General features: G+C 50.6%; 1 protein-coding gene across 3 annotated transcripts in view; it reads left to right on the top strand.

Moving 5' to 3' along the window:
• Window positions 1-26,879, top strand: part of TTLL11 (tubulin tyrosine ligase like 11) — a 263,833-nt gene that overhangs the window by 225,346 nt on the left and 11,608 nt on the right. Inside the window, exon 9 of one of the 3 annotated variants that reach the window (XM_029202084.1) lies at window positions 18,456-19,228. The exons of the other annotated variants lie outside the window; for them this stretch is intronic. Coding sequence (XP_029057917.1) covers window positions 18,456-18,748 — 293 coding nt within the window. The 3' untranslated portion in view covers window positions 18,749-19,228. Of the gene's footprint in view, window positions 1-18,455; window positions 19,229-26,879 lie in introns of those variants that run through there. 3 annotated transcript variants of the gene reach the window in all.

Genomic DNA, 26,879 nt, shown 5'->3' with positions numbered 1-26,879 from the left:
ACATCTTTGTCTTGCTCCTGGCCTTAGAGAAAAAGCTTTCAGCTTCTCACCATTGAGTATGATGTTAGCTGAGGGCTTGTCATATATGACCTTTATTCTGTTGAGGTATCTTCTCTCTATACCTGATTTGTTGAGAGTTTCTTTTATCATAAATGGATGTTGCACTTTGTCAAACGCTTTTTCTGCATCTATTGAGACAATCATATGATTTTTATCCTTCATTTTATTAATGTGGTATACAATATTGACTGATTTGCACATGGTGAGCCATCCTTTGTATTCCTGGAATAAATCTCACTTGATCATAGTGTATGATCCTTTTAATGTATTGTTGAATTCAGTTTGCTAATATTTTGTTGAGGATTTTTGCATCTATGTTCATCAGGGGTATTGGCCTGTACTTTTTTTTTCTTGTGGCATCCTTGTCTGATTTTGGTATCAGGATAATGCTGGCCTCATAAAATGAGTTTGGAAGAGTTCCCTCATCTCCTGTTTTTTGGAAGAGTTTGAGAAGGTGTTAGCTCTCCCTAAATGTTTGATAGAATTTGCCTGTGAAGCCATCTGGTCCTGGACTTTTGTTTGTTGGAAGGTTTTTGATTACTGATTCAGTCTCCCTACTAGTAATTGGTCTGTTCAGATTATCTATTTCATCTTGACTAAGTCTTGGTAGGTTGTCTGTTTCTATGAATTTATCCATTTCTTCTAGGTTGTCCAAAGACACTGTTCCTGGACATTCAGTTTTTTTTCGTTTTTTTATTTTATTTTATTTATTTGTTTATTTATTTATTTTTGGCTGCATGGGGTCCTCGTTGCTGTGCGCGGGCTTTCTCTAGTTGTGGTGGGTGGGGGCTACTCTTCATTGCAGCGCGTGGGCTTCTCACTGTGGTGGCTTCTCTTGCTGCAGAGCACAGGCTCTAGGCATGCGGGCTTCAGTAGTTGTGGCACACGGGCTCTAGTTGTGGCTCGTGGGCTTTAGAGCACAGGCTCAGTAGTTGTGGAGCACGGGCTTTGTTGCTCTGTGGCATGTGGGATCTTCCCAGACCAGGGCTTGAACCCGTGTGCCCTGCATTGGCAGGCAGATTCTTAACCACTGCGCCACAAGAGAAGTCCCTCAGGTTTGTTTTGTTTTTTTTTTTCATTCGTTTTTCTCTTCTCGTTTCAGTTTGGTGCTGAAGGCTCGACCTCTGTGCACTGGTGCTGAACCAAATCTTGGAGACAGAGTTTTGGATGAAGTAGAAAAGAATAGCTTTATTGTTTTGCCAGGCAAAGGAAGATACAGTGGGCTTTTGCCCTGAAAAACTGTGTGTCCCAACCCCCGGGGAATTTGGTGAGGAGTTTTATAGCAATAGTTCAAGGGCAGCATTGCTGATAAGGATCTGTGTGTGTGCAGGGCCTGTATTCCTTTAATCTGGCCTCAGGTGATTTCCTGATGAGCTTCTGTGATTCCTTTAATCTGGCCTCAGGTGGTCTCCTGATGAGCTTCTGTGATTCCTTTAATCTGGCCTCAGGTGGTCTCCAGATCCTCTCTGAAGAAAGCTTCATCAAGTAGTTAGCATCTTCCATTTGGTGGGGGTTTTAGTTCTGCAGAAGAGGTTAAATATATTTTTATGTGTATCCCTTGAGGCAGAATGAGGACCCTGCCCCAAGGCTACACTATTGTTTCCTGGCTGCTCCTCCCTTGTCTCTGCATCCCCTCCCTTCCCTGATTAACAACTGTTTGAATCTACCCTTTGGGACTCAGGGAAGGTCATGGAGTCTATTCCCTACAAACAAGAAACAGGGGACAGAAATGCTTCCATGCCCAGGGGCCCCACAGGGTCCTGCTCAGTTTCAAGTTTGTGACATTTCTATTGACATATCTTCAGGCTCACTGATTCTTTCCTTAGCTATGTCTAGTCTATTTCTGAGCCCATTGAGAGCTTTCTTCATTTCGGTGATGGTGTTTTTAATTTCTAGCATTTCCTTTTGATTCTTTCTTAGAGTATCCATCTCTCTCCTTACATTGCCCATCTGTTCTTGAATGTTGCCTACTTTTTCCATCAGAGCCCTTAATATATTAATCATTATTTTTAATTCTCTGTCCGATAATTCCAACATCTGTTTCCTATCTGAGTCTGATTTTGATGCTTACTTTTTCTCTTCAAACCATGGTTTTTTCTCATCTTTTAGCAGCTGTTGTAATTTTGGGTTGAAAGCTGGACATGATATATCAGGTACTAAGAACTGAGGCAATCAGGCTTTAAGCGTGAGGTTTTATGTTAACCGGCTGGGAGCTGGGCTGTATTTAATGTTTGCCGCAGCTGTAGGTACCAGAGGCTTCGGTTTCCTTGGTTTTATTTTCAACCCCCAATTGTCTTTGGGTTTCCTTAAACAATCCTTCTTAAATTGTTTTGCACCTCTCGGTTGTATCCACTGTTGTAATATTGGAGCCCTGTTGATGTGGTGGTAATTTGCTGGGGAGAGAAAGCATTTGATAATCTTATGGCTAAATTTCAGTTTCTCAGTGGGCTTGAGTACTTGGACTGTGATGTTCAGAAGTATTTCTTAGCCTTTATTTTTTCTTTCCTTATGTGAGAAGAAGGAAGAGAGAGCCTGGAGTTGTCTTTCCAGGAAAAGAGAGGCTGGAGTTGTCTAATTGCCCTTCCCTCAGGTCAGATAAGCCTCTGGTAAAGCAGTTCCCCTTGAGGGCAGGCCTTTGTTATGGAGAACACTCTGGGCATATTTCAAAATGATTACCTTCCCCTCATCCCTGCCTGAAGCAAGAGGGATTTTTCTCCTATAGTCTCACCTTAAGAACCTGGTTGGGTTCTGGAGGTAAAGTGTGGGGGACTGAGCCCCCAGGAATTTCTAACTCTCAATCTAGTCCATAGTCAGCCTCCAGCAATTCTTGAATCACCAATTAAGTGTTCCTACCAGTTACTGGCTCTAGCAACTTCTGCTCCCAGTAAGCTGATCTCAGCTGTGATTCTCCATATTCACTTGTCTGTCCAGTTTTTAGGGTGGCAGTTTGCCCTGTGACCTTATTTCTCTGACGGACGGAAGAAAAAACATCGATTTCCAGTTTGCTCATCTTTTTTTCTTATTGTGAGGATGGGAGTGATGACTTCCAAGCTCTTTATGTGTCAGAGCTGAAACTGGAAGTCCTCTTTACGCATTTGCACTTTTCACACCAACCTGGTTACAGAGAAGAGAGATGAAGCTCAGAGAAGTTAAGTAATGTGCCCAGGGTCACCCAGCTGATGGGTGGTAGAGCCAAAATTCTGTCTTCAGACTCCAATGGTCTTTGAGAAACTGTACCAATGACAAGCATTCCAGAAGTATTTACCATACAGGCCCTTTCAGAGATTTTCCATGGAATTCCTGGGGAAATCTGGGCTTAATCATTTAACCTGAGAGTGAAGTGACAACCTCATGAGCCACTTAATCAGTTCTCTGTCTCTAAGCAAGAAAAGTAACCCAAGACGAAACCTTATCCAGCCCAGAGTCTATCATCTCTCACTTGGGGCCAACTTCAGTATTCACTGGTAGCATCCTTTAAGGTGTGCTCATCTTACTGGTGTGGAATCATAGCCTTTAAAACTAGAGAGGCCTTAGAGATCATCTATTCAACCCCCTTGCTTTACAGATGAGGAACACTGAGACCCTGAACTTGCTGCTGTCCATTGGCTTTCTACCTCCTCACTTTGCTCCCTTTCTTAGGTCTTTCTAGGAGTAATTTAGACACATTTCTTTTTGAAATAGTCAGTGCCCAGTCACATGATAAAAACCTGCACTCTGCTCCATCCTTTGCCCCATGGGAGAGGGGAGAAGGCAGATACCATGCCCTCGGGGTGCTCTGCATCTCACCGCCAGACTTAGGAGACTTCTAGTGGTCAGGCATCCTTGACCGCCATCAGTCTTCCCTGAGGTCTGGATAGACCAGTGGTTCTCAACTGGAGGTGATCCCCCCCCCCCCGCTTTCCCCTGGGGACATTTGGGCATGCCTGGAGACGTTTTTTGTTGTCACAACTGGGGAAGGAAAGAGGGATGTTGCTATTGGCATCTAGTGGGTAGAGGTCAGGGATGCTTTAAACATCCTGTAATGCATAGGACACTCCCCGCTCCGCCAACATAGAATTTTCTGGCCCCAAATCTGAAAAGCGTCAAGGTTGAGAAACCCTGAGGTGGAGTGTGCCGGCTCACAATCTCCACAATAGCTCTCTGTGTGCTTGAAATGGCCAATTTTCCCTGCAGCTTTCCTAAAAGACAGCTCCTGGGGCGGTGGAAGCACTTACCCGAGCCCCACCACGGTCATATGATGTAGCTGCCAATCAACTCAGGGTGAGGGATAGCAGCCTCCTGGGAAAGGTGCGCTCCCGAAGTGTTCGGTGAGACCTTACATGACTGAGGTGCTTTCTTCTTGGTAGCAGGTGGTTGTCTCCGCCCACACTTCCCCGCTGATCACGTCTGGAGGAGGAGCAAGCCTTATATAAGCTCAGCCTCACGCAACCTTCTGTCATTTTGGCACTCCAGGGCCTGGGGAACCCCCTCCCTCCTGAAGTCTCAAGGGAACGTGGTTCTGTTCTGAACAGGCCTGGCAGGGATGCTTGCCACCTGCAGGATAAAATCTGAGCTCTTTAGCCTGTGAGATGGGCCCGGCCAACCTCCTCTCCATCCTCTGCAACCCCGGCCCCCCATGCCAGACCCGCTCTCCTCCCACACACCCTGTGCTGCAGCTACACACGCTACTCCGCATGGACCAGACCAACGTGCTTCCTTCCGTGCTTCTGTTCGTGCTTACCTCCCTGCCTGCAACCCCCTTCCCTGACTGCCTGGGCAATGCCCACATGCAAGACCCTCCTTCATGAAGCTTCCAGGCCCCTCGCCCTGTCAGTCACACTCTCTTCTGTGTTGTTGGTTCTAGGCACACACCCCCAGCAGGTCTTACCTTACTGGATTATAAGTGTTTGTGTCTGTCTGTGTCCCCTTCCCACCTGCCCCTGGGGATGCTGATGCCCGTGCCTGATTCATATCTGGGGCCCAGGGCCTAGCACAGTGAAACCTTGGTGAACGAATGAGTGAGTGAATGAATGAATGAGGGCTTGGATGGAATGTCACCGCTTCTTATTCTCAGAGTGGCCACTTCCAAGACCCCTAGTGATCCCCTGTTGACCGCCTGGTTACCTAAAACACAGGGCACACGACCTCAGCTCTACCTCTTTTTCTGCCATGGATGCTGTATGATCTTGAACAAGTCACTTGCCATCTACACTAGGTACACCCAGGGTAACCAGCTGCAACACTGCAGCGTGTCCTAGGCATGGTCTCAAGAAGAGGAGGTAACAGAATCCTAACCAAGTTCAGGACTCTCCCTAATTCTCCATTTGCGGTGGCCCCAACTGGCCCCCAAACGGCACCGTTCCCAAGCGTGAGTACAGTGACAGAAATATTTTCGTGCACTAATAAAATTACCTTCTCTAAAGAAGGCAATTTGCATGTTAATGTTTTGGGTAATTCTGTGCAGCTCCAGTGCCCTCAGGGCTGCAATTTCTCTCTGACAAAGTGACAAAAATAAACTCCCACATAAAAGAGCATTTCTCTTCTCTCGCATTTGTGCTCTAAAGTGACATTCTTAATATAAGTCAAGTTGGAACCCACTTCTCTGTCTTCTTTTTGACACTCGTCTGCCTCCCATCGCCTCTTCAAGTGACAGGCCGGCTTCTCAGAGCTCCTCAGAGCGGCCTCTTCTTGAGGACAGGCACCCCCCCACCCCCAAGGCTCCTGACTCTGGACTTCTAGAAGGTACAGCCAGTTAACTGGAGGGCAAGGATGGGGAGCAGGGAAGAGGGCTGCATTTGGTGGGGGAGTTAGGGCAGCCTAACTTCCCCCAGATTGCCTATTTTCTGGAAACAAAGAACAACTACAATGGGATGAAGATTCTGAGCCTCTGCCCTCCAGGGCAGCAGACTGTTTATCTGCCAGGGATGGCCTCTCTGATTACCTAAAGATAATAAAGAAAGAAGCTCTTGGGAATTGCCTGGTGGTCTAGTGGTTAGGACTCAGCCTTTTCACTGCTGTGGCCCGGGTTCAATCCCCGGTGGGGGAACTAAGATCCCGCAAGGTGCAAGGTGCGGCCAAAAAAAGGAAAGAACGAGAGAGAGAGAGAGAGAGAGAGAGAGAGAGAGAGAGAGAAAGGAAGGAAGGAAGGGAGGGAGGGAGGGACGGATGGAGGGAGGGAGGGAGGGAGGGAGAAAGAAAGAAAGGAAGGAAGGGAGGGAGGGAGGGACGGATGGAGGGACGGAGGGAGGGAGGGAGGGAGGGAGAGAAAGGAGGGAAGGAAGGAGGAAGGAAGGAAGGAAGAAGGAAAGAAAAAGAAACTCAGATTTATGGGGTTTCTTCCATGTGCCAGGCCGGGCCCCTTACATCTAAATTCTCTCACTGAACCCATCTAAGAGCCACACAGGGTAGGTAGAAAATGAGGCTCCCGGAAGTGAAGTGAATGAGCCAAGGTCACCTAGCACCATGTAAGAGGCAGCCCGCGGATTTGACCTTAGACATGTGTGATGTAAAGCCTGGGTTCCTTCTGCCTTAAGTGGATGCTAAAAGCATGCTCTTAACATCAATGACCCAAGCAGTGGGAAGGGAGGAGAAGACTGACATTTACCAAACACCTACTGTGTATCATGCGCTACGCCTATAGATTTCTTTTCTTTTCTTTTTTTAATTAAAAATTTTAAATTAAACAGTGTTTACAATTTTAAAGATTACTTTTCATTTACAGTTAGTTCAAAACTGGGTATGTTCCCCATGTTGTACAATCCACCCTCGAGCCTATCTTACACCCAATGGTTTGTACCTCTACTCCTGCATCCCTGTATTGCCTCCCTGCCCTGCCCCACTGGTGACCACTAGTTTGTTCTCTGTATCTGTGAGTCTGCTCCTTTTTTGTTGTACTGTATTCACTCATTTGATGTATTTTTTAGATTCCCCACATAAGTGATATCATGCAGTATTTGTCTTTCTCGGTCTGACTTATTTCACTTAGCATAATGCCCTCCAAGTCCATCCATGTTGCTGCAAAAGGCAAAATCTCACTTTTTCATGGCTGAGTAATATTCCATTGTAAATATATACACCACCTCTTCTTTATCCATTCATCCGTGGCTTCCGTATCTTTATGCCTATAGATTTCATTCAGTTAGTCAACGAATGGCCTGTGAGCACCTACCACCTGCCAGGCCTGGGTGGTGACAGCAGGTGCAGTGACCAGTAGGATAGACCTCCCCCCAGGCCCCATGCCGCGGACAGCACGGTAGCAGACAGGCAGACATTAAGCTCAGAAATACAGAAATAAACGCGTAATTAAATGTGATGAGTTCTAGGAAATAAGATGACTAAGTTTTTTGTTTGTTTTTTTTTTTAATTAATTAATTTTTTTTTTTGGCTGTGTTGGGTCTTCGTTTCTGTGCGAGGGCTTTCTCTAGTTGCGGCGAGCGGGGGCCACTCTTCATCGCGGTGCGCATGCCTCTCACTGTCGCGGCCTCTCTTGTTGCGGAGCACAGGCTCCAGACGCGCAGGCTCAGTAGTTGTGGCTCAGGGGCCTAGTTGCTCCACGTCATGTGGGATCTTCCCAGACCAGGGCTTGAACCCGTGTCCCCTGCACTGGCAGGCAGATTCTCAATCACTGCGCCACCAGGGAAGCCCCAAGATGACTACGTTTTAAGGTTAGCAGAGAAGACCTAATATATATTAGGAGGTGGGTCAGGGAGGTCTGTCAGGAAAAGTAACACTGGAGCCGAGATCTAAGTGGCAACCAGGGAGAGGCTGAGGGAAAGGGTGTTCCAGCAGAGCCGGGGATTCGCCGGCTTGAGGGGCAGCCCAGCCGCAGAGGCAGGCAGGGGCTGGATCTTACCTGGATCTTACTGCGTGCTCACAGCACGTTAAGGATGTAGATTTGTTCTGAAGAGCTTAAAGCAGGGGAGTACGCAGCTTGACTCGTGTTTCTAAAAGGTCATTCTGGATGCGGCGTTGGAAGTGGGGAGACCAGTGGGAGGCTGCATGGGGGTCCAGGGGAGCTATGGCCTTGCAGGCTCGGGGGTTGGGGGGATGGTGGGGGTGGGTGCAGGGTGTAAAGTTCTTGGGGTGTTGTGGGGAGGCAGGGACTGTGGGAGAGGAGTTTCAACAGTGGCTCTCAGACTTCTGGCAGGAGCAACTAGGAGGGTGGAGACGTCGTTTATTTAAATGGTTAGGACATCAGGGAAGCAGAATCGGGAAAGGAAGACCCGGAGATCCATTTCTAACAGGCTCTTTGAGATGCTAATGAGACACCCCAGTGGCAAAAAAGCAGTGGGGCCTGGAAAGAATGATTCGATGGCATTGATTCACAGAGGATATTTAAAGCCTAGGGAGTGAATGACAAGGAGAGGGGGAAGCTGAGCCCAGGTGGAGAGCCCTGCAGGACTGCAAGACCCAGGAGAGCAGAGCAGAGCCAGCAGAGGACAGGAGAGCCTGAGCCGTGAGTTCCTAGAGAGACCGAGAAAAGCTGGGGAGAGAGTATTCAAGGAGGGAGCTTCCACGTGGACAAATGCAGAGAGCCAGCTAGGAAGAGGGGAAGGGGAGGCGGCCAGCCATTTGATGAGAGCAGCTTGGTGGCGAGGTAGGGAACAGCCCCCCGAGATGCCAGGGGGGAGGCCGTGGAGACAGTGCCTGGGCCACCATCCCTTTGGGAAGTTTGGCTAGCAAGAAGCAGAGATAGAAAGGTGACTCATGTACGCGATGTCGAGGCAGCCTTTTAATGCAAGACCGGGTGCATTTGCTGGCCAGGGAGCGCGATTCAGGAGAAGGCGAGACCCTGATGATCTTGGGGGCACTGGACACTGATGCCAGCCCACCTCCTGCTCTTCCCTTAGGCTCTGCCACAGTCCTGCCTCTCCCAGGCAATCGCCTGCTTCTTCCTTTGCCTTCTAACCCTACCTCCTCCCGGTTCCACCCCCTCTCTCCCCTCCCCACTCCTCCCTCCCTTCCATCAGATGAGGGATGAGGGCTTGCTGGACTCTGTATCCACCTGCTGGGTGGTCAGCAAAAGTCTGTGGAAGCGAATTGCTCTGGTTGCCGCCTTGCAGATCCTCTCAGAGCAAGGCCATCGTGGGGAAGAAGAGTTAGGTTTGCTCTCTGGAAAAGTGGGGTCAGTGGGGAAGTTTTGCACATTTCAGCTCAGAGGCAGAGAGCACGCAGTGAGAATGGGCCTCCTGGGGAGACGATGAGACCCCCGTCACTGGAAGTGGCCACGTGAGGGGCTAGATGACCGCCATCAGCAATGTCAGGGCAGGCACACTCAGCTCAGCACCTCATGGGGAAACTACCGGAAGCCAGAGACAGTGCCAGAAACCATGCTGTTTCTGCTGACCTGTGACCTGTGGCTCCTTCCCTACCTCTCCGAGTGAACCTGGGGCCGGGAGGGCAGATTCACAGAGCTGGGCTCGCATCCCCACCGCCACCTCCAGTCTGTGGGGCTCCGGGTGAATGTCTTTACCTCCCTGCACCCCAGAAGCCTGTAGTGTCCAACTAATAAACAGCCCAAGACAAAAGCAAAGCTTCGCTACGTCCCTAAACACAGCTGAAAAACCAAAGGGTGAAATGGGGGTCAGAAATGCACCTGTTTTGAGGATGAGGTGAGAGGCGCCTTAGAAAGAGCTCACCGCGGTGCCTGCTACATACAACGTGTGTGCTGCAGGCCAACTACTCTTATTACTTCTTACTGAGTGGTGTTATGATCCTGTAAGGGCCTGGATTGTGTGACCTCTGAAGTCCTTTCCAAGCGAGAGATTGTGACCACTTGCTGAGGGTTGAGTGTTCAACCTCAGAAGGTCCGCTGGAGCCATTAATCCCACAAGAAATGTCTGGAATAGCACCAAGGAGGTGCAGGAAGTGGTCACCAGCCCTGTAGCCTGTCTCCCCAGACGGTGACTCAGGGGCTTGCATCCTTGTCATGGTGGAATCAGGGGTGACACTGGCTGGGACTGGAGCGGGACCTACCAGCCACTCTGCACCGGCCAGTGGCGTGACCTGTGATTAATGAAACGATGGAATAGCCGCTTTCATCTTTGGTTATGTTTGTTATTTGGGTGCCGTGGGCATCCGGGGGCAATGATTTTTCTCTAAGGCCTATTTATGGTTCATTCCTGACACTTAGTCATTTTTCCATCTAGCCAAGGACAAAGGTGATGGTGACTTGTTGCTGTAATGTTTAGATACAATGACTGTGCATGTGCAACTTGTGTTCCCCAGCCATGGGGAGCGGCAGGAGAAAGGCCATCCCTTCTGTCCCTTAAAGGGTGGGCCTTGAAAGGTTTCCATCTGGTTTGGGGAGAGGTGGTGTCGAGCAGCAGTGGGGGGCCCAGCGCCACCACTCCCAACGGTGCAACCTTGGGCATGGGAAGTGTGACCTTGGACAAGTGGCCAGTCACTCCTCTCGTCTGCACAGTGTGACATCAGCAGGACCAGCCTCTCTGGGTTGCGCGTTTGGGGAAAATGCACAGTGTGAGTCCTGGCGGGCAGAGCATCCTCAATAAATGTAGTTTGTGGCTCTAATTAGTATCATTTTTAAAACATTCAGAAGCCACCATCCCTCCTAATGCTTCTGGAATCCTGAGAAACGGTCCAGTCCTCTGCCCATTTTACAGAAGGGGAAAGTGAGGCCCGGAGAGGGGGAGTGACTGGCTCAAAGCCACGCTGTGCGGAGGGCACAGACCACGTGAGAATCCAGGTCCTCTAACCCCCCTTTGCAGGATTTTTTCCCCCTGTAATCCCAGTCAATCGGTTCATTGATTTCCACAAACGCTTTTTGAAAGCCTGCTCTGTGATGGCTGGAGATGGGGGCGAAGACTCCCCAGCCTCACAACAGCCTAGTGTGGAGACACGCTGTCAGCTATTGCAATAAAAGAAGAAAATGAAACCAGAGTTATGATAGCACTCCAGGCAGCGGGAAGTGAGAGGGCAGACATCAAAGTGGGGGGATGACTGGTATTTTTTAAGCACTGTATCGGGCTTTTTCTGGGTGGTGCCTTGTAAAAGCCACTCTTTACAGATGAATAAACCAAGCCCTCCAGAGGCGAAATGGCTCCCGAAAGACTAGACAGCTAGTACGCGGCAGAGCTGGAACTGAGACCAGCCCATCAGTCACTACTCCACGGAGCCAAAAGCCATCTCACAGGAACTGCCCAGGTTTCATCTCCCGCAGTGGAGCCCTTTGAGACCCCAGCCCCAGGCCTGGAGGGACCGTGGTAATGCCTTCGGGGACCGTGCAGCCGCAGATCAGTAACAGGCTGCAAGGCATCCCCAAAACGGAGAGAAGACAGATCCTTGTGATTAAGCACTTCAGAGTCGGTGCAGCCGTCACATAGCGCTTGTGGGGAACATTCCACTTCACAGATAGGAACCACTAAACTAATTCAGGTCAAGGTCACTCAACTTGATTTCCTATCAACGATTCCAGACAGGAATCTTGTATACTTATGTGCTTAAAATTTCCCTATGAGAAAGAAACATCTATTCCAGCTGAGTAATGAGAAAGAGATTTAAAGGTTAGGCCGAGAGAAGGAATCGGCGAGTAGCTGTCCTAGCCCAGCACACCAATTTTTGAAATAGAATTACTAGCAAGGAAGCACAGGTATTTTTGAGAGGAAAAAAAAAAAAAATCTCATATTCAGTCTGGGGTAATATCCCTGGCTGTCGACAGTGATTTGGATTTAATTATATCATATGTGCAAACGTGCTCTATAAACTATAAAATAATACATAAATGTCAGATGTTAAGAAAGAACGTGGTGTCGGAAAGAGAACTGTGGGTTTGAGAGTCAGGTAGGGTTTAAATGCTGCCTCGTCCACTTAGGGGGACCTTGACAAGCCACTCCGCCTTTCTGGGTCTCAACTATAAGTGGGGAATCCTTGTAATAACGTCCTCTTCTGAACGTTACTCCGAGAACCAGACGAGATAACAGATATTCTTTGGAAATTGGCAAGTGCTCTGCACACGGAAGGTGTTATTCTCGTTTCCATCCATAAGCCCCAGAGTAGATGGTGGGATTACCGGAGAGCAGCCACCAGCACTGTCATTAAGTCCTGCGTGCAAGGTCCCCTCCTTGGGCATGGAGGGGAGCGGGCTTCTGGCCAGGAGCCCGTGGGCCCACCCTCACCAGGCTGATTGACAGAATGAGGCCACGGTCTGTCAGGGGCTGCATTCCCAATATCCAGGTGGCAGCCTCCGTGAGAGCCACGTGGATGGCTACACTGGAATGTTTCGAAGGCTGCTTTCTCAAGTGAGATCCATCAACTCAAATGAAGTTTCAAAAAACACTCAGCAGCTTATCTTCAGGCACAGGGGGCAGGTGGGGAGAGCCTGTTTGCAAAGCCTGGCAGAGGGGACTGCACCTTCTTGCTGACATCCAGTAGAGATGGGAGGGGGGGCCTCCCTCATTCACTGCAAGGCAGCATCGTTTCTTCCTTCTAAGTGACTGGAAGTAACACCCTGACTTGGCCATCTCTTTGAAGGCTCTTGAAGCAGCAGCAGAGTAAGGAAGTTATGGGAATGGTCCTAGGGTCAGCCACCTTACCAGCTATATGACTTTGACAAGTCTCTTGAATACGAAACGGGATTGATGGTAACACTTGGTTCATGAGATTTCTGAGAGACTCATTCAGTTAAATAACAAAGGCATCCCTTAGCCCAGGGCTTGCACGTAATGAGGGCTCAATGAATATGAAGTGCTACTGTTTCCTGTCATCCCTTTTACTGTAATGGGTCACTGAAGCAATGTTACCAAAGAGACGCTTCCAACTCTGCATCAGAGCTGTGAGGGGTGTTCTGGTAGGGCTGGTGGAGGAGCAGGGAAGAGGCATAGGGTCTCTTACACCTTTCCTCAATAGCTCAAGTAATCTCAGAGACTTGGTAAATGGTAGGTGAGCATCCCAAGTGCTGGGTGCACTGCAGCAGAACCAAGCTATGGACCAGGGTGCTATGGACTAAACCCCAATACATATGTTGGAACCCTAACCCTCAGTTTGACTGTATTTGGAGATGGGGCCTCTGAGGAAGTAATTAAGGTTAAATGAGGCCATAAGGGTGGGGCCCTGATCCAATAGGACTGGTGTCCTTATAAGAAGAAACACCAGAGAGCTGGCTCTCTCTCTCTGCCATATGAAGGCACAGCAAGAAGGCAGCTGTCTGCAAGCCAGGAAGAGAGAGCCCTCACCAGAACTGAACCACGCTGGCACCCTGATCTTGGACTTCCCGCCTCCAGAGCTGTGAGAGCAGTCATTTGAGCCCCCCCGGCTATGGTGTTTTGTTATGTGCTTGGCAGCCCAAGCAGATGAAGATGGGGGAGAGAGGGGGACAGTGGGATTGCAGAGGAGAAAGCTTGTTCTGTGCATCCCCAAAGGTTCTTTTTTTTTTTGCAGTACGCGGGCCTCTCACCGTTGTGGCCTCTCCCGTTGCGGAGCACAGGCTCCAGACGCGCAGGCTCAGCGGCCATGGCTCACGGGCCCAGCCGCTCCGCGGCATGTAGGATCTTCCTGGACCGGGGCACGAACCCGCGTCCCCTGCATCGGCAGGCGGACTCTCAACCACTGCGCCACCAGGGAAGCCCCCACAAAGGTTCTTGATTGCCCAGTGCTATGTTTCTCAAAGGCCATGCTCTTAACTTCTTTACTGCACCGTCTCCTCAAGAGCCCTTCGAGAGATGGCCAAGAGGGAGTGTTCATTCCCAAGCTTCCTGATCACCCTCGTGGGTCGAATCCCCAGAGCTGCAGTTACAAGCGCAGTAGCTAGGGCCTCATCACCAACAGACAATCCCCAGGGGACGGGAACAGGAACCTGCATTTCTGGCAAGGTCCCCAGGCAATTTTATGCGTAAAATGTTTGAAAACCACGGGCCTTGAGAGGAAGGCCAGTCCCTCAGCCTGCTGTTAGAGTCCCTTTTTCATGAGGGCTCCTGACTCACCCTCACACCCACATCCACCCCATCGGCAGCCCACAGAGCCGCAGGCATGACCCCCAGACTCTATTCAGAACCTCATCATCCCTCACCACCTCCACCACTGCCGTCTGATCCGAGCCACTGTCAGCCCTCGCCTGGACCAGCACAGTTAGCCCCCAAAGGGTCTCCCAGCTTTCTTTCTCATGTGCCCCTGCCACCGTCAATGCGGCAGCCACCCTGACCGTGTCACTTCGAAACTTCCCAGTGGCCACCCGTCTTGCTCAGCAGGAAATTCAAAGTCCCACCTTGGTCTGCAGGGCCCTTGTGGCCTGGCCCGCTAGAACCTTTCAGGTCTAGACTCCATCAGTACAGACAGAGAAGGGCAGGGCCTCGCAGAGGGCAACGGAGCTCTGCCCCCCTTAGCGGTTAAGTGATGACGCTGGAAGAAACCGGGGATGTGCGGTTCCTCAGAAACCAAGAGAGGACGTAATGCAAAGTTGGAACAAGTTCATGCTTTTCCAGCTCCATCATTAGTCTTTTAAAAATAACTGATTGAGTCTGCTTTCAATCAGAGTGTCTTAAAAGGCATTTTTATCCCAAAGTCAAGCTTCTTGCAGTTCGGGGGCAGGCCCTTTTGCAAGCAGGCCCCTTTTTGCAGATGGTCTTTGGCAGTGGAGAAAGAACAGACTGAACTCAGCAGTGGGAGGAGGCGGGGCTGGGACGGGTTCTCCAAGTGGGGTCCTGACCAGCAGCCTCGTTACCACCTGGGGACGTGTTCGAAGTGCAGGTTTTCAGGCCGCACCTCAGACCTTCAGAACTAGGAACTCTGGGGGTGAGGCCACAGTCTGTATTCCAACAAGCCCTCCAGGGGACTCTCAACAGAATCAGCGGTGCCTGAGGCATGGGTTCAAACCCCAGCCCTGCCACTTACCAGTGTGTGACCTGAGGGCAAGTTATTTCATCTCTCTGGGCCTCAGTTTTCTCATCTGCACAATGGGAGTTGTAGTGAGGATCAGAGCACCAGGCGCAGTGTACGTGACCCACGCACGAGTCAGTAATGTCCATTCCCCTTCATCCCCACATATATATATATATATATATATATACATATATATATAACATACATATATATACTATACATATATATACGTATATATAACATACATATATTATATATATACGTATATATGTAACATACATATATAATATACATATATACGTATATGTGTAACATACATATATATAATATACATATATACGTATATATAACATACATATATATACGTATATATAACATACATATATAATATATACGTATATATGTAACATACATATATATAATATACATATATACGTATATATGTAACATGCATATATAATATACATATATGTATATATAACATACATATATAATATACATATATACGTATATATGACATACATATATAATATATATACGTATATATAACATACATATAATATATACGTATATATAACATACAGATATATAATATACATATATACGTATATATAACATACATATATAATATACATATATACGTATATATAAAACATACATATATAATATACATATATACGTATATATAAAACATACATATATATAATATACATATATACGTATATATAACACACATAATATACATATATACGTATATATAACATACATATATGTAACATACATATATATACGTATATATAATACATATATATAATATACATATATACGTATATATGTAACATACATATATATAATATACATATATATAACTTTTATCAAAGTAGAACACATATGCAGAAAGTTTGCATTGTATTTTTTCAAAGTAATGACTTCAAATTCAAATAGTAGCAAAGCGTTCATAATTAAAAGCAGCTGCCCTGCATCACCTCTTTCTACTCTCTAGAATTTCCCATTGCATATTTTTTAATTGCACACGTTTACTATAGAAAATCAGAAAATGTAGACAAGCAAAAAGAAAACGAAGTATAACACGTTAAATCCCATTTCTCATTTTAGAATGTCTTCTTCCAGGTGATTTAGCCATGTTTTTTCCTTCAGAAAAGGTCTTCATTGTATTTTTTCGGTACGTTATAGCTCTAATCACAGCCTGCCTCCAATGAAGGGAAGGAAACGAGTGTTTGTTGAGAAAGGGTGCTCAATTCTCACTATTCAGAGTGTAGACCAGCAGCCTGGGTACCACTGGGAAGCTTGTCAGAAATGCAGGGTCTCGGGCCCCACCCCAGAATCTGCATTTTGACAAGATCGTGGTGACATTAAAGCTGGGGAAGGGGGTGTAGACCGCAGAGCTACTGATGCTTGCAGTCACGAACTGTTCTTCACAGTCCTGGATAAGAGATTCGAGCCAGAATGTAAATGCATGTGGCTTCCTTTACAAAGAGAAAGACTTGCTACAGAGTACTGCCAGCTGAACTAAGCAATGTGATTGATGAGGAGGGTGATTTACATTCTAGCTGGAGCTCCTTAGCTTGTCAGGGACCAGGGACACGCAGTTCCTGGACTCGGCACCCGTCGGTCGACCACACTTGGAGTAGCGGTGCTCTTGAGATCACGCGGTTGGGAAGCTGGGGGCTGGGACTGCACTGGGTTTCTCGGGCTTTAGATCCTGGCCTCTTCACCCTGTGTGTACCAGATCCTCCCACCGACTGTAACACACACACACACACATGGACGCACAGCCTAGGAGAGCCCTGGCCCAGAGTCGGTGATTAGGAAACGTCTGTCTCCTGATTGTAGACTGAGGCCTCCATTCCCCTGTGTCTCTGTCCACACCAGGCCTCTGTTTACATTAAAAGGGTTACTGTCCTCTTTATCAACGCCTGTCAAGACCAAGCAGGGGACGTGCAGAATGTCTGGAGTCAAGAGAAGCCAAGCAAAAAAGCTTTGATGGACTTAGAAGAAGATTAAGAAAAAACAACTTTGCTCAGCTCAAGTTTCCGATGCAAAAAGATCTCTCAGATCCCAAGGTCCATATCCAGTATTTACAAACTCCAGGCCAGGCTTCTGCCTGCAGTGACAGAGCAGGCAGCTAGCACGTCTGAGCCGGGAAACAAGGCCACTGGGAAGGTGTGGATTAGTGGAGTGGGGACTGGCCTCATCCAGAATACTGTGTGGCATTTGGTATGCCTTAGAGCCACCTTCCCCAAGAAGGCCATGGAATCCCATGAATGTGGATCACAGGGTTCATTTTAACTACGACATTGGGAAGACTCAGAACCTTTCATGTAGCACAACATAGTTAAAAGAATTGGGAGTCAGAGTTTGAATTTCCAGGCCACAATTCTCTGCCTCTGTGACCTTAGGGAAGTTACTCGACATCTCTGATTGTTAGTTTCCTCATCTGTAAAATGAGGCATCATAATAATGACCTCGAAAAGGCATGTCTGTGAAGCACCTAGCACCGACTCATTCGTTCATTAATTCACTCGTGTAGTCTGTCCCTCTATACTGAGCGCCTGCTGGGGACCTGGCACCAGGGGGACTGAGGTGAGCTGGAGCCCGCAGTCCAGACGGAAGATAGAGATTGTTAAAGAACCACACAAATAAGCCCTGAACTGGCCACCAAAGGTGCGACAAAGAAAAGTGCCAGAAGCCTGTACCAGGAGCTGGATGTAATCTGGGGCTCAGGGGAAGTTTAGCTGAGTAAGTGATTTTCAGCTGAGATCCCAAGGATGAGTAGGAGTTTGTGAGGCAAAGTAGGAGAAGAACATTCCAGGGGCATAATGGGGACTCTTATTAATACCTTCCGGAATACAGTTTTGGGTAGAGAAGGGGTCAGGTATATTTTACTTTTTGAGGTAAAATTTACATGTAGCAAAATGCACCAATCTTAAGGTAATACAATTTGTGGATTTTGACAAATGCACACACTCATGTAACTGACACCCCTATGAGGATATAGAACATTGCTATCAGATTGGGCTCATCTTCATACCCCTTTCCCTTATTATTAAAGTAGTGCGATGGGTTTTAATGGGAACATCTGATGGTGGTGCAGAGGGATAAGGCTTTGGGCTAGGTTTAAATCCCAGCCCCACCGCTGTGTACCCACTGGGCTTTGCCCAGGTCTCTCCACTTCTCTGAGACTCAATTTCCCCATCTGTAAAACAGGGTTCATCGAACCTTCTTCACAGGGTTGCTTAAGGGTTGAATCTGCAAGTGGTTGCAAACACCCAGCTAGACTTTCGCATGGCAGGCACTCTGAGTCAGCCCCGTTTCGTTTCCAGAATGAGACAGCGGTGGGGAGAGAGCCTGGTGGTTGGAGTGGGGTCTTCCCAGGGCAGTGTGCCAAGCCACCTCTGCGCGCGCGCACACACACACACACACACACACGCTCACACACACGCTCACACACACCACACACACACCAACCCCAGTCACCTCTGCACGCGCACGCACACGCGCGCGCACACACACACACACACACACACACACACACACCACTAACCCCAGTCTCTCACCCACAGGGATGTGCCTGCAGGCCTTCGTGGAGGCTTTCTTTTACCTGGCCCAGAGGAAGTTCAAGATGCTGCCCCTCCACGAGCAGGTAGCCTCGCTGATTGACCTGTGTGAATACCACCTGTCCCTGCTGGACGAGAAGCGCCTGGTGTGTGGCCGGAGCGCCACATCGGGGGGCCAGCCCCCTCACAGTGGCACCCCGCAGGAGGCCACCCCCGCAGCCCAGCTGGCTGAGGGCCATCCCCCGCCCTGCACAAACAGTGCCCTCAAGCTCTCCCATTCCAGACACGCTCTGTCCTGAGGGCCACTCTGTCCTCCCAGAAGAAGATTGAGCCCTTCCGAGCCCAAGAGACCCCCAGGCTTCCTGCCGGGGGAGAGGTGGCAGGATGCTGAGAATTCCCACCTGAGATTCCCCCTAATCGTCTCCATGTTCTGCACTTCCAGAGGCTGCCTGATTCTCAACTGCCCTCATCCCAGCACCTCTTGGTGGCCCACCTGCTTGCAAGCCATCAGCGGACATGTGATCTCCAAAACGTGACAGATGGCCTCTTCTATTCTGGGCTCATGGGAAGCCACCGCCGGGGATAAAACTGCTGTGTTTGGGGAAGGGGGCACCAACGACCCCAAGACGGAGAGCTGCGGAGAAGAAAGAACTTGAGGCAGCCGAGACTGGGGTCTGCTGAGGCCCCGAAGAGAATATGGTTAGAGCCCAGGGACATCATGTGGACTTCCTACCACCCATTCTGTGAAAATGAAGTGGAAATACCCAGCAGGCCTGCGGGACTCACCCACGCAATCATGTGCTAGGTGGGTGTGGTTAACAGACCGACCTCGTTGATTTCATGAGCTTGCCTGTTGCTGCAGTGTCCCATGTGTTATTCATCAAGATATGATTAACTGAGAGGTAACTGAGGAAGGCTGCTGAAGTCTCAGAGCTGGCGGGAGCCTCTGAGATCATTTTGTTTGACCTTGACCCCAAAGCAGGCGTCCCCCCAGTCACGTGGCCTCTGATTGAAGCTCTCCATGGGTGGGGTGATCATCAAGTGTGCCCAGAGTGTGCAGGGTGCCCTGGAGGGGAGGAGAGGGCTTCAGAGGGAAGGAAAGTAAGACCTGCGTAAGGACCAGAGCGAGCGGGAGCTTGATGTCAGAAGCCAGGCAAAGGGGAGCTGTGCCCTCCCATCCACGAGACCCTTTCCCTGTCTGCATCCGTGTCCCCAGGCAGCCCCCGCTCAGAGGGGAAGCTTCAGAGGCAGCCAAAGGTAGCATTTTGGAAAATGGCCCCAGGCAAGTCAGGGTCCAGGGCCTGTTGACCACAGGCAGACAAGAGACTGCCCTGGTACAGCCAAGCTATCCAGAGTGTTGTTGGATTTCGGGTTGATGTGGCCCTTTCCAGAGGGTCCTCGTTATAGGACCCTGGGGGCCCTGGATTTAGCTGACCATCAGGCTCTGTGTGAGGAGGATGAAGGGTCTTTGAAGGCATTGATTAGCACGGTGCCTGGCACACAGTAGGGCTCAGAAAATGCTCAAAAATGTAGGGCCAGGGAGAAAGTCATTGGTGGCAGAGGTGTGTCCTAGACCAGCACAGACATCTTCCTTCTCCTGCTTTTCTTTTATTTATTTATTTTTTGTGTGTGTGGTACGTGGGCCTCTCACTGTTGTGGCCTCTCCCGTTGCGGAGCACAGGCTCCGGACGCGCAGGCTCAGTGGCCATGGCTCACGGGCCCAGCCGCTCCGCGGCATGTGGGATCTTCCCGGACTGGGGCACGAACCCGCGTGCCCTGCATCGGCAGGCGGACTCTCAACCAGTGCGCCACCAGGGAAGCCCTCTACCATTTCTTGAAGTTGATTTCCAGAAAGCGTTCACTTGCCAAAATGGGGTGCAATCATTAGGTTCCAAACCAGCCAAGCACACTGAATTTTCTAGAAAAAAAAATGTATCGACAGGCTGAACTCCAGCCACATTGTTTGAGGTGATATGTGAACATCAGCTCCCAGGATGAGGACCGTTCTCTCCCCACCCCTTGTGTGTCATCTGGAGGCAGGTTGCTGGGTGGCCCGCCAGGGTCACTGTCTAGAAGGAGTCCCTCCGGGGCAGACAGGGCCTGAGGAGCCCCACGGCCCTCGGTGAGCACTGGGGAAACGAGGCTGCCGTTTTATAGGAGGCCAGTCAGTGACAGAGCGGCCCTGTTTGCTCAATTTCTTTGAACAGGAAGAATCAAGAGGCTGCTCCATTATTAGAGTGAGTGATAGGAGACTTCCCCCACGCCTCGTGCCTAATAGGAAGTCCCACTGTGTTTATCCCCTTTGGTAATTGCTGCTCGTTTTGTAGGGTGTAATTGAAGTGATTGCAAAAGCAGGTGTTTCCTTCCTCCTGGAAGAGAGGTGCTCCGTGGGGATCTGGGTCCCTGAGCTCTGCCCATGGGGTCAGCCCAGCCCTGAGAAGGGCCCTCGGGCTCCATCCCGGCCTCGTCTCCCCCACCCTCTCCTGCCCTTCCTGTCCCTCCTTTTGGTGTTCCCACACAGTCCAGCCACACCGACGCTGTCACTGTTCACTGGCTGAGCCGCTGCAGGGCCGGCACCCAGAGTGGCTTCAATGAACGGATGAGATCAGGCTCGGTCCGTCCCAACTTGGGCCGCGTGCATCACTGGGCCACCGCCCGCCTCCATCCTTTCCCGCCGTGCCTGCCGTGCCCCTTCTGGTGTACCTGGAAAGAATCCTTCCCCCTTCAGTGCTGGCCTTACCTGCTCCCCTCCTTCCTGCCTCCCAGGGGATGTGCTTGGCTTCTCTGCTGTTACGGTCAGGAGCTCTGTCCCCACAGCCTGGTCAGAAAGGGGCTTGTAAAGGCGATTTGGATTCGGTGAGTCTGTTGGCACTGCTGGTCCCAACAGGCCCCTCCCCATGTGCGGAGGCAGGGCCCCCTGGAGACAGGCGCCTCTGTCCCCAAACTCCTGGGTCCCTCCTGTATGTCCTCCACCCACTCTCCCAGCTCAGACCCCATCATCTCTTGGCTGCACTGCATCAGTCTTCTGCCTCTTAAACCCCTCAACCATCTTCTGTCCCTTTCAGCCCAGGGAGGACTCTGAGAAGCACAGAGGTGACTGCACAATCCCCCAGTCCAGTCAACCCTCTCTCTTCCCAGTTAAAGCCCAAGCCCCCTGACCCGGCATTCAGGTCCCCTCGTGATCCAGTCCCCTCCTGCCTTTCCACCCGAAATCCACGCTTAGCCCCCAGCCCTCAGGAGCAGCCTCTGTGCTCCCAACAGGCCCTTTGTGTCCGTTGCTAGCACTCGGGAGAGAATGTGCCGGTTCCCACCCCCTTGGGAGGGCCACGGGGCCCGGATCTGCTCGGTGCTGTCCCACCTTTGCTGTCCCCTCTGCTGGACCCTCCCTCTGTCCAGTGAAAACTTACTTATCTTTCAAGGCCCAGCTCAAGTGTCCCCACTGCCATCCCCCCAACAGTGAGCCTCCCCCTCCTTCTACTTGTGAGAACCTGGAAAGTCCTTTGTTATCACACTTGTGCTGTGGTGTCGTGGCGTTCGTTCCCACCAAGCAGTGAGTTCTCTCACGGTCAGGCAGGTGCTGGATTCACGCTGGCCCCTCGGGCACCCACCAAGCCAGGGCCCTGCAGGTGCTGGGGCTGTTCAGGGGGCCCGGGCGAGAAGCCTGAGCTGCAACACTGCTTCTCCCCAGCCGCCTGGGATGCCCTGGAGGTTTAGTTTGTGAACGTGTCCGTGTCCCGGAACCCCAGCAGACAGTGGCTCCTCTGACCCTGGGCAGTCTCTCCGTGTTCCTTCATGCCCGGGCTCTGCTCTGGGCTGCGTCCCCCATGGGCAATCCCGCCTGGGAGACTAAGGGCCACCGGGCTGGATCATGCCCGCCACGGCTCCTCCATCAGGCATCCAGCCTGTCTCTCCAGCCCCGCAGCATCTGTGGGGGGTTGGTTAGTTCAGAGCAGATAATCCTGATGTGAATGTAGTCAGTCAGGGTGAGTAGGACCAGGTTGGGGATGAGCCTAGACATTGGAATGGTGTTCCATCCCTTTCTAGAATCAACTCCCCTTCCCACGTGAGTGTACCATCTGTTTTGACGCTTCACAGTTTGCAAAGTACTTTTATCTCCATCCTCCCAACGACCCCACAAAGGATGAGGATTCTCATCACCCTCTTTTCATAGCTGGGGGCACTGATACCCAGGAGGTCAGGTGACTTTCCCAAGGCCTCCCAGCTGGTGGAAGGCAGAGCCCAGCCCCCAATGCCTTGCTCCTTTCTCGGCCCGATAACTGCTCTCGTAACGGCACCTCAATGCTCGTACAGCCCAGCAAGGAGAGGGTTTTGGCCCCATTTCACAGACGCAGAAACCCACATCTGAGAGAGGCTGGGTGCTGGCTCAGGTGGTCCTGGGGTTCTGGGGCTTAGCTTGGGGCAGTCCCACCTGCTCTTTCGCACTGAGCTCTATGGGCTCCGGGTTCCTGAGCTGCGCCGGGGGTGACAGCTCCTCTCTCACTTTGTCTCTGGGAACAGAAGACAAGAGATGGAAAGCATAATACACGTGAAAGCATTTTGTAAACCCAAATGCTGCCGGGATGCCGAGTTATCTTCAGACTGGCTTCTGGTTTCCTGCAAAGTGTAAAGGGATGAAGGGAAAGGGTTCCTCCTGGAATGTTCTAATCCATCAGGACAAATGAAGTCAGAACAGTCAGCTCCCCTCCCTCTCCTCCCCACTTCATCCTCACGTAGTTGAAGACATTCACGGGGTGAAAAATGCTTTCCGCTGCTCCTCTGACACCTGGAATTTTCCTTGTGATTGGCAGAATATTACTCCAAAATAGCTTAATTTTTTTTCATTTCTGGATGAATGCCCTAAACTCTTCGGTCCCAGCCTTGAGAACTGGCTTAACTGGCTGGCATCTGAGCCCCTTCCCTCAAAACTCAGAAATGATGAGATCGCGCTCAGTGGCTGAGAGCTGTCCTTCTCTCCAAGCGAGGCAAACTCACCCTGACTGGTATTTTTGCCAATCTCCTACTGAGTTTGACAGATATGGGAGAAATTTTCCCATACGGTATATGAATTTCTCCCTCATGAAATATGTTCGAATTTTTTTTTTTTTTCTGTCCCAGGGGCAAAGAAGCTTTGCAGAACAGGCAACATATTCAATTACATCCATCTCTAGTAACCAGAAGTCCTGATTTTTCTATAACTAGGAAAACCACACAGCATACTGCTTATATATGCATGTGTGCATACACACACACACACACACACACACACACTGAGCACCATTGAGCTTTGGCATAAAATGGCAAAATTGCTTCTGAGCCTTATTTAGAGAGCAGAGGAAAGAGGGTCTTTGTGGCCCTGGGGTAACATAACATGCTCACCAGGAGGCTCACAAGTAGAACATTTCCTCCGACACGAAGGCATTTGCTAAGGCGGTAGTTTGGGGCCACAGGGACATTGCCCACCCCTCACCATGTCCCTCCAGCCCCCTCCCAGCCTGCAGAAGCAAGGCAAGGAGCTGGGGGATGAAAAGAGTCAGCAGGAGCATCTCCCTTCAGAACTTCTTGCATCAGAATGGGGAAAATGAGAATCCCAGCAGAGGCCCTGAGCACTGTGGGAAGAGCGATGTCTTTGTCCGGGCCTGTCGCTGTCCAGCTATGTGACCATGGCCATGGGCCGGTGATTCCACCCCCTTCCCTCTTCCTCTCCTGCACAGTGGAGATGGGTCGTAACCAATGTAAAGAGCCTGGCACGAGGAAGCGTCTTAATAAATGTCCTTTGAGGAAAGGACCGGTCTCGATATGCTTGAACTAGACAGATGCCACAGATCACTCCTGCCCACGTGGATGACCCTGACAGGCCAGGCTCCTCCAGGTCTGGTGGGCGGCCCCACGTGCTTGTCCCTCCTCCCTGCTGCTGCTGGACTGCAGCTTCTGCTTCTTAAAAGCCTTTAAAAATTCTTTATTAAATTTTCATGGCGCACAAAGTCGAGGTTCTGTTACTTGGCCTCAGTTGTCTTGGTAACTTCGTAAAATGCAATAATAAAACAGAGCTGAGTGTCTCTGCATGCAGGCCCCACGTAGAAACGGCTGCAAAGTACTGCAAAGTACCGACGATTTCTTCTGCGTGATAATTAGTGACAGCAAATCCAGCAGGGTGGACAGGGCTTGTTCATTTGGGGTCAGCTGGGGAGAAAGTGGATCCTTCCGATTTTTTTCTCCTCTAATGGTTAATGTTTGGCTGGGGAGCTAAATATTGCCTCAGGGAACCTGTGAGATCCTGGGGGAGATGGAGGAAGGAGTTTGGAAAAGCCCCCAACCCTTGATCCACTGGGGACAGTCTCCCTGAGGGAGGGAGTGACGTGCCCCTAGAGCCTGGCCACCTCGTAGAGATTCTGGCGGCACGCCTGCCCTCGAGGAGAAAGTGGCTCCTTCCAGCTTTGTGTGGGCGGCAGCCACTGCCCACAGCGCCAGGCTGGGTAGGAGTGTGTTGCAAGCTCGGCCCCCATGGGGAGGATCAGGGCAGGGCAGCTCCCTGGAGAACCTAGTGGTTCAAGCTGCTCCAAAGAGGCCACCTGGTGCTGCTGACACACCTGGTGGCCCTGTCCTGGCGCCAGCCCTGCCCTTGACCCTTTGGGGGTAGCCTATGCCTGCTCTGAACATTTCTCAGCCTGTGGACCACCTGGTGGAAAGAGAAAGGCAGATGGCCTTGAGTTATAAATAAATGGGATCCCTGCCCCTTGGAAACCACCACCCAATGGCATCAGAGAGGCGTCATTTCCCACAGCCCCTCCACAGTGGGGGGCCACTCAGGTAGGCTCTGTCACCCCTGGGAACGCCTTTGTTCTTTGGACCCCTCGGATTCTCCATTTTGTGAAACATTCAGATCCTACACATTCTCTGTGCTCCAACTCTGTGCCAGCCCCTTGGTCTTAGACTCCTGTGCTCGCAGGTCATGGCTCAGCCGTGCAGTAGGAGCTAACACCCTGCTCCCTGCTGAAGACACCCAGGTTTGTCACCCACAGCCCCCCCCACCAGGTGGGGAGGCTGCTCCAGCAGCCTGGGAGGTTAGCACTGCCTCGGCCCATGGCAACCAGGCCAGGCATACCTTCCAGGGGTCTTTCCATGCAGCTGCCTCCCACAGAAGCCCTGGGCATCTGGTGGTGCCCCTCAGGGCTCAGACCGCACTCTGTTTTTAACCCAAGCAGCTCCAGCTTTATCTCTAAGTAATGCGCTTTGTTATAACATTGTATCCAGGGCCATAGCATTTCCAACCTGTCAATCTCACACATGGGACCCTGGAAGCCCAGAGAGGGCAAGGGCCCTGCCCACATGCCCAGCAAGTTAGGGATGTGAGCTCAGGCCTCCTCAGCGAAGGAATCTGAAGAGCAGAAGCCAGGGCCAGCCTGTAGTTCAGGGTTTTCAACTAGATTCCATGGTGCCCAAGAGCAGCTCGGCTGTTCCGTTTCTGTTTGTTTCTTTCTTCCTTTTCTGCTGTTTTGGTGGTTGTTCTGTTTTATATACTGTGGTTGCATGTAAGGAAATAGCTTCAAATGCCACCATCATCATCACTTCCAATTTTCTGCCTGTGGCAAAACTGGGGGCCTGGGAGAAGTAACTTGTTTGAAGTCATGACCAGAGCAGCCTCCTCCCCCCGCCGCTGGAGCCCAGCCATGGCTCCTGGAAGACGTGCATCGTGCTGGCAACAGCGACCAGTCAGGGCGGGTTCACCCCAGGGCCCGAGGCAGGAGCTGGACCATCCTCTCTCACCCCCCATAGAATGGTTGTGGGGACCCGGGAGGCTGGTGCTGGGCTCACTTCTCACTTGGCCTCAGTCATCAAGCAGGAGCCATGTGATCTGCTCAGACACTCAACCTCAATAGCTCCTCCCCAGGCACTTACATAGCTGTGCTTCGAGCCATTTCCAGGGCCAGTGGCCGTGGCATCAGTGGGTCACTGGGTCTATCACTGACGGTGCTGGAGAAAAATACAGTCCAGACTGGCAGGTCAGAAGTCTGTGGGCATGGCCCAGACGCCAGCTGCAAGCAGCCGCGTACTTGAAGGCTCATGTCTTAGCTTTAAAGTCCTGTAAATATTGCTTTGGGCTCCATATTATATCCATATTTTAGTCAGGATGCTGACTTATGTGATGCTGAGCTAAACCCCCAAATCACAGCAGCTGAACACCCCTGTGGTTTACTTCTTGCCTGTGCAAATCTGACAGGGTCAGGGGGCTCTCCAGGATGACACTCCTCCATGCAGGGTCCCGGCTGCTTCCTGCCTGGCCTCTTTCTCCTCAAGGACGGCTTCCCAGTTGCCTCCAAAAGGAAGAGAAGACTGGAGGACTGCAGGAGTGGGTTGTTCAGGGAGAGGTGACTTCACCTCCACCCACATGCCCTTGGCCAGAATCTGGTCACCTGGCCCCAACCTGAGTGC

The sequence above is a fragment of the Monodon monoceros genome, unplaced genomic scaffold (genome assembly GCF_005190385.1).
Source record: "Monodon monoceros isolate NGI ecotype Baffin Bay Population unplaced genomic scaffold, NGI_Narwhal_1 Super_Scaffold_5, whole genome shotgun sequence".
Classification (NCBI taxonomy): domain Eukaryota; kingdom Metazoa; phylum Chordata; class Mammalia; order Artiodactyla; family Monodontidae; genus Monodon; species Monodon monoceros.
This window is presented reverse-complemented; position numbering and strand designations above follow the sequence as displayed.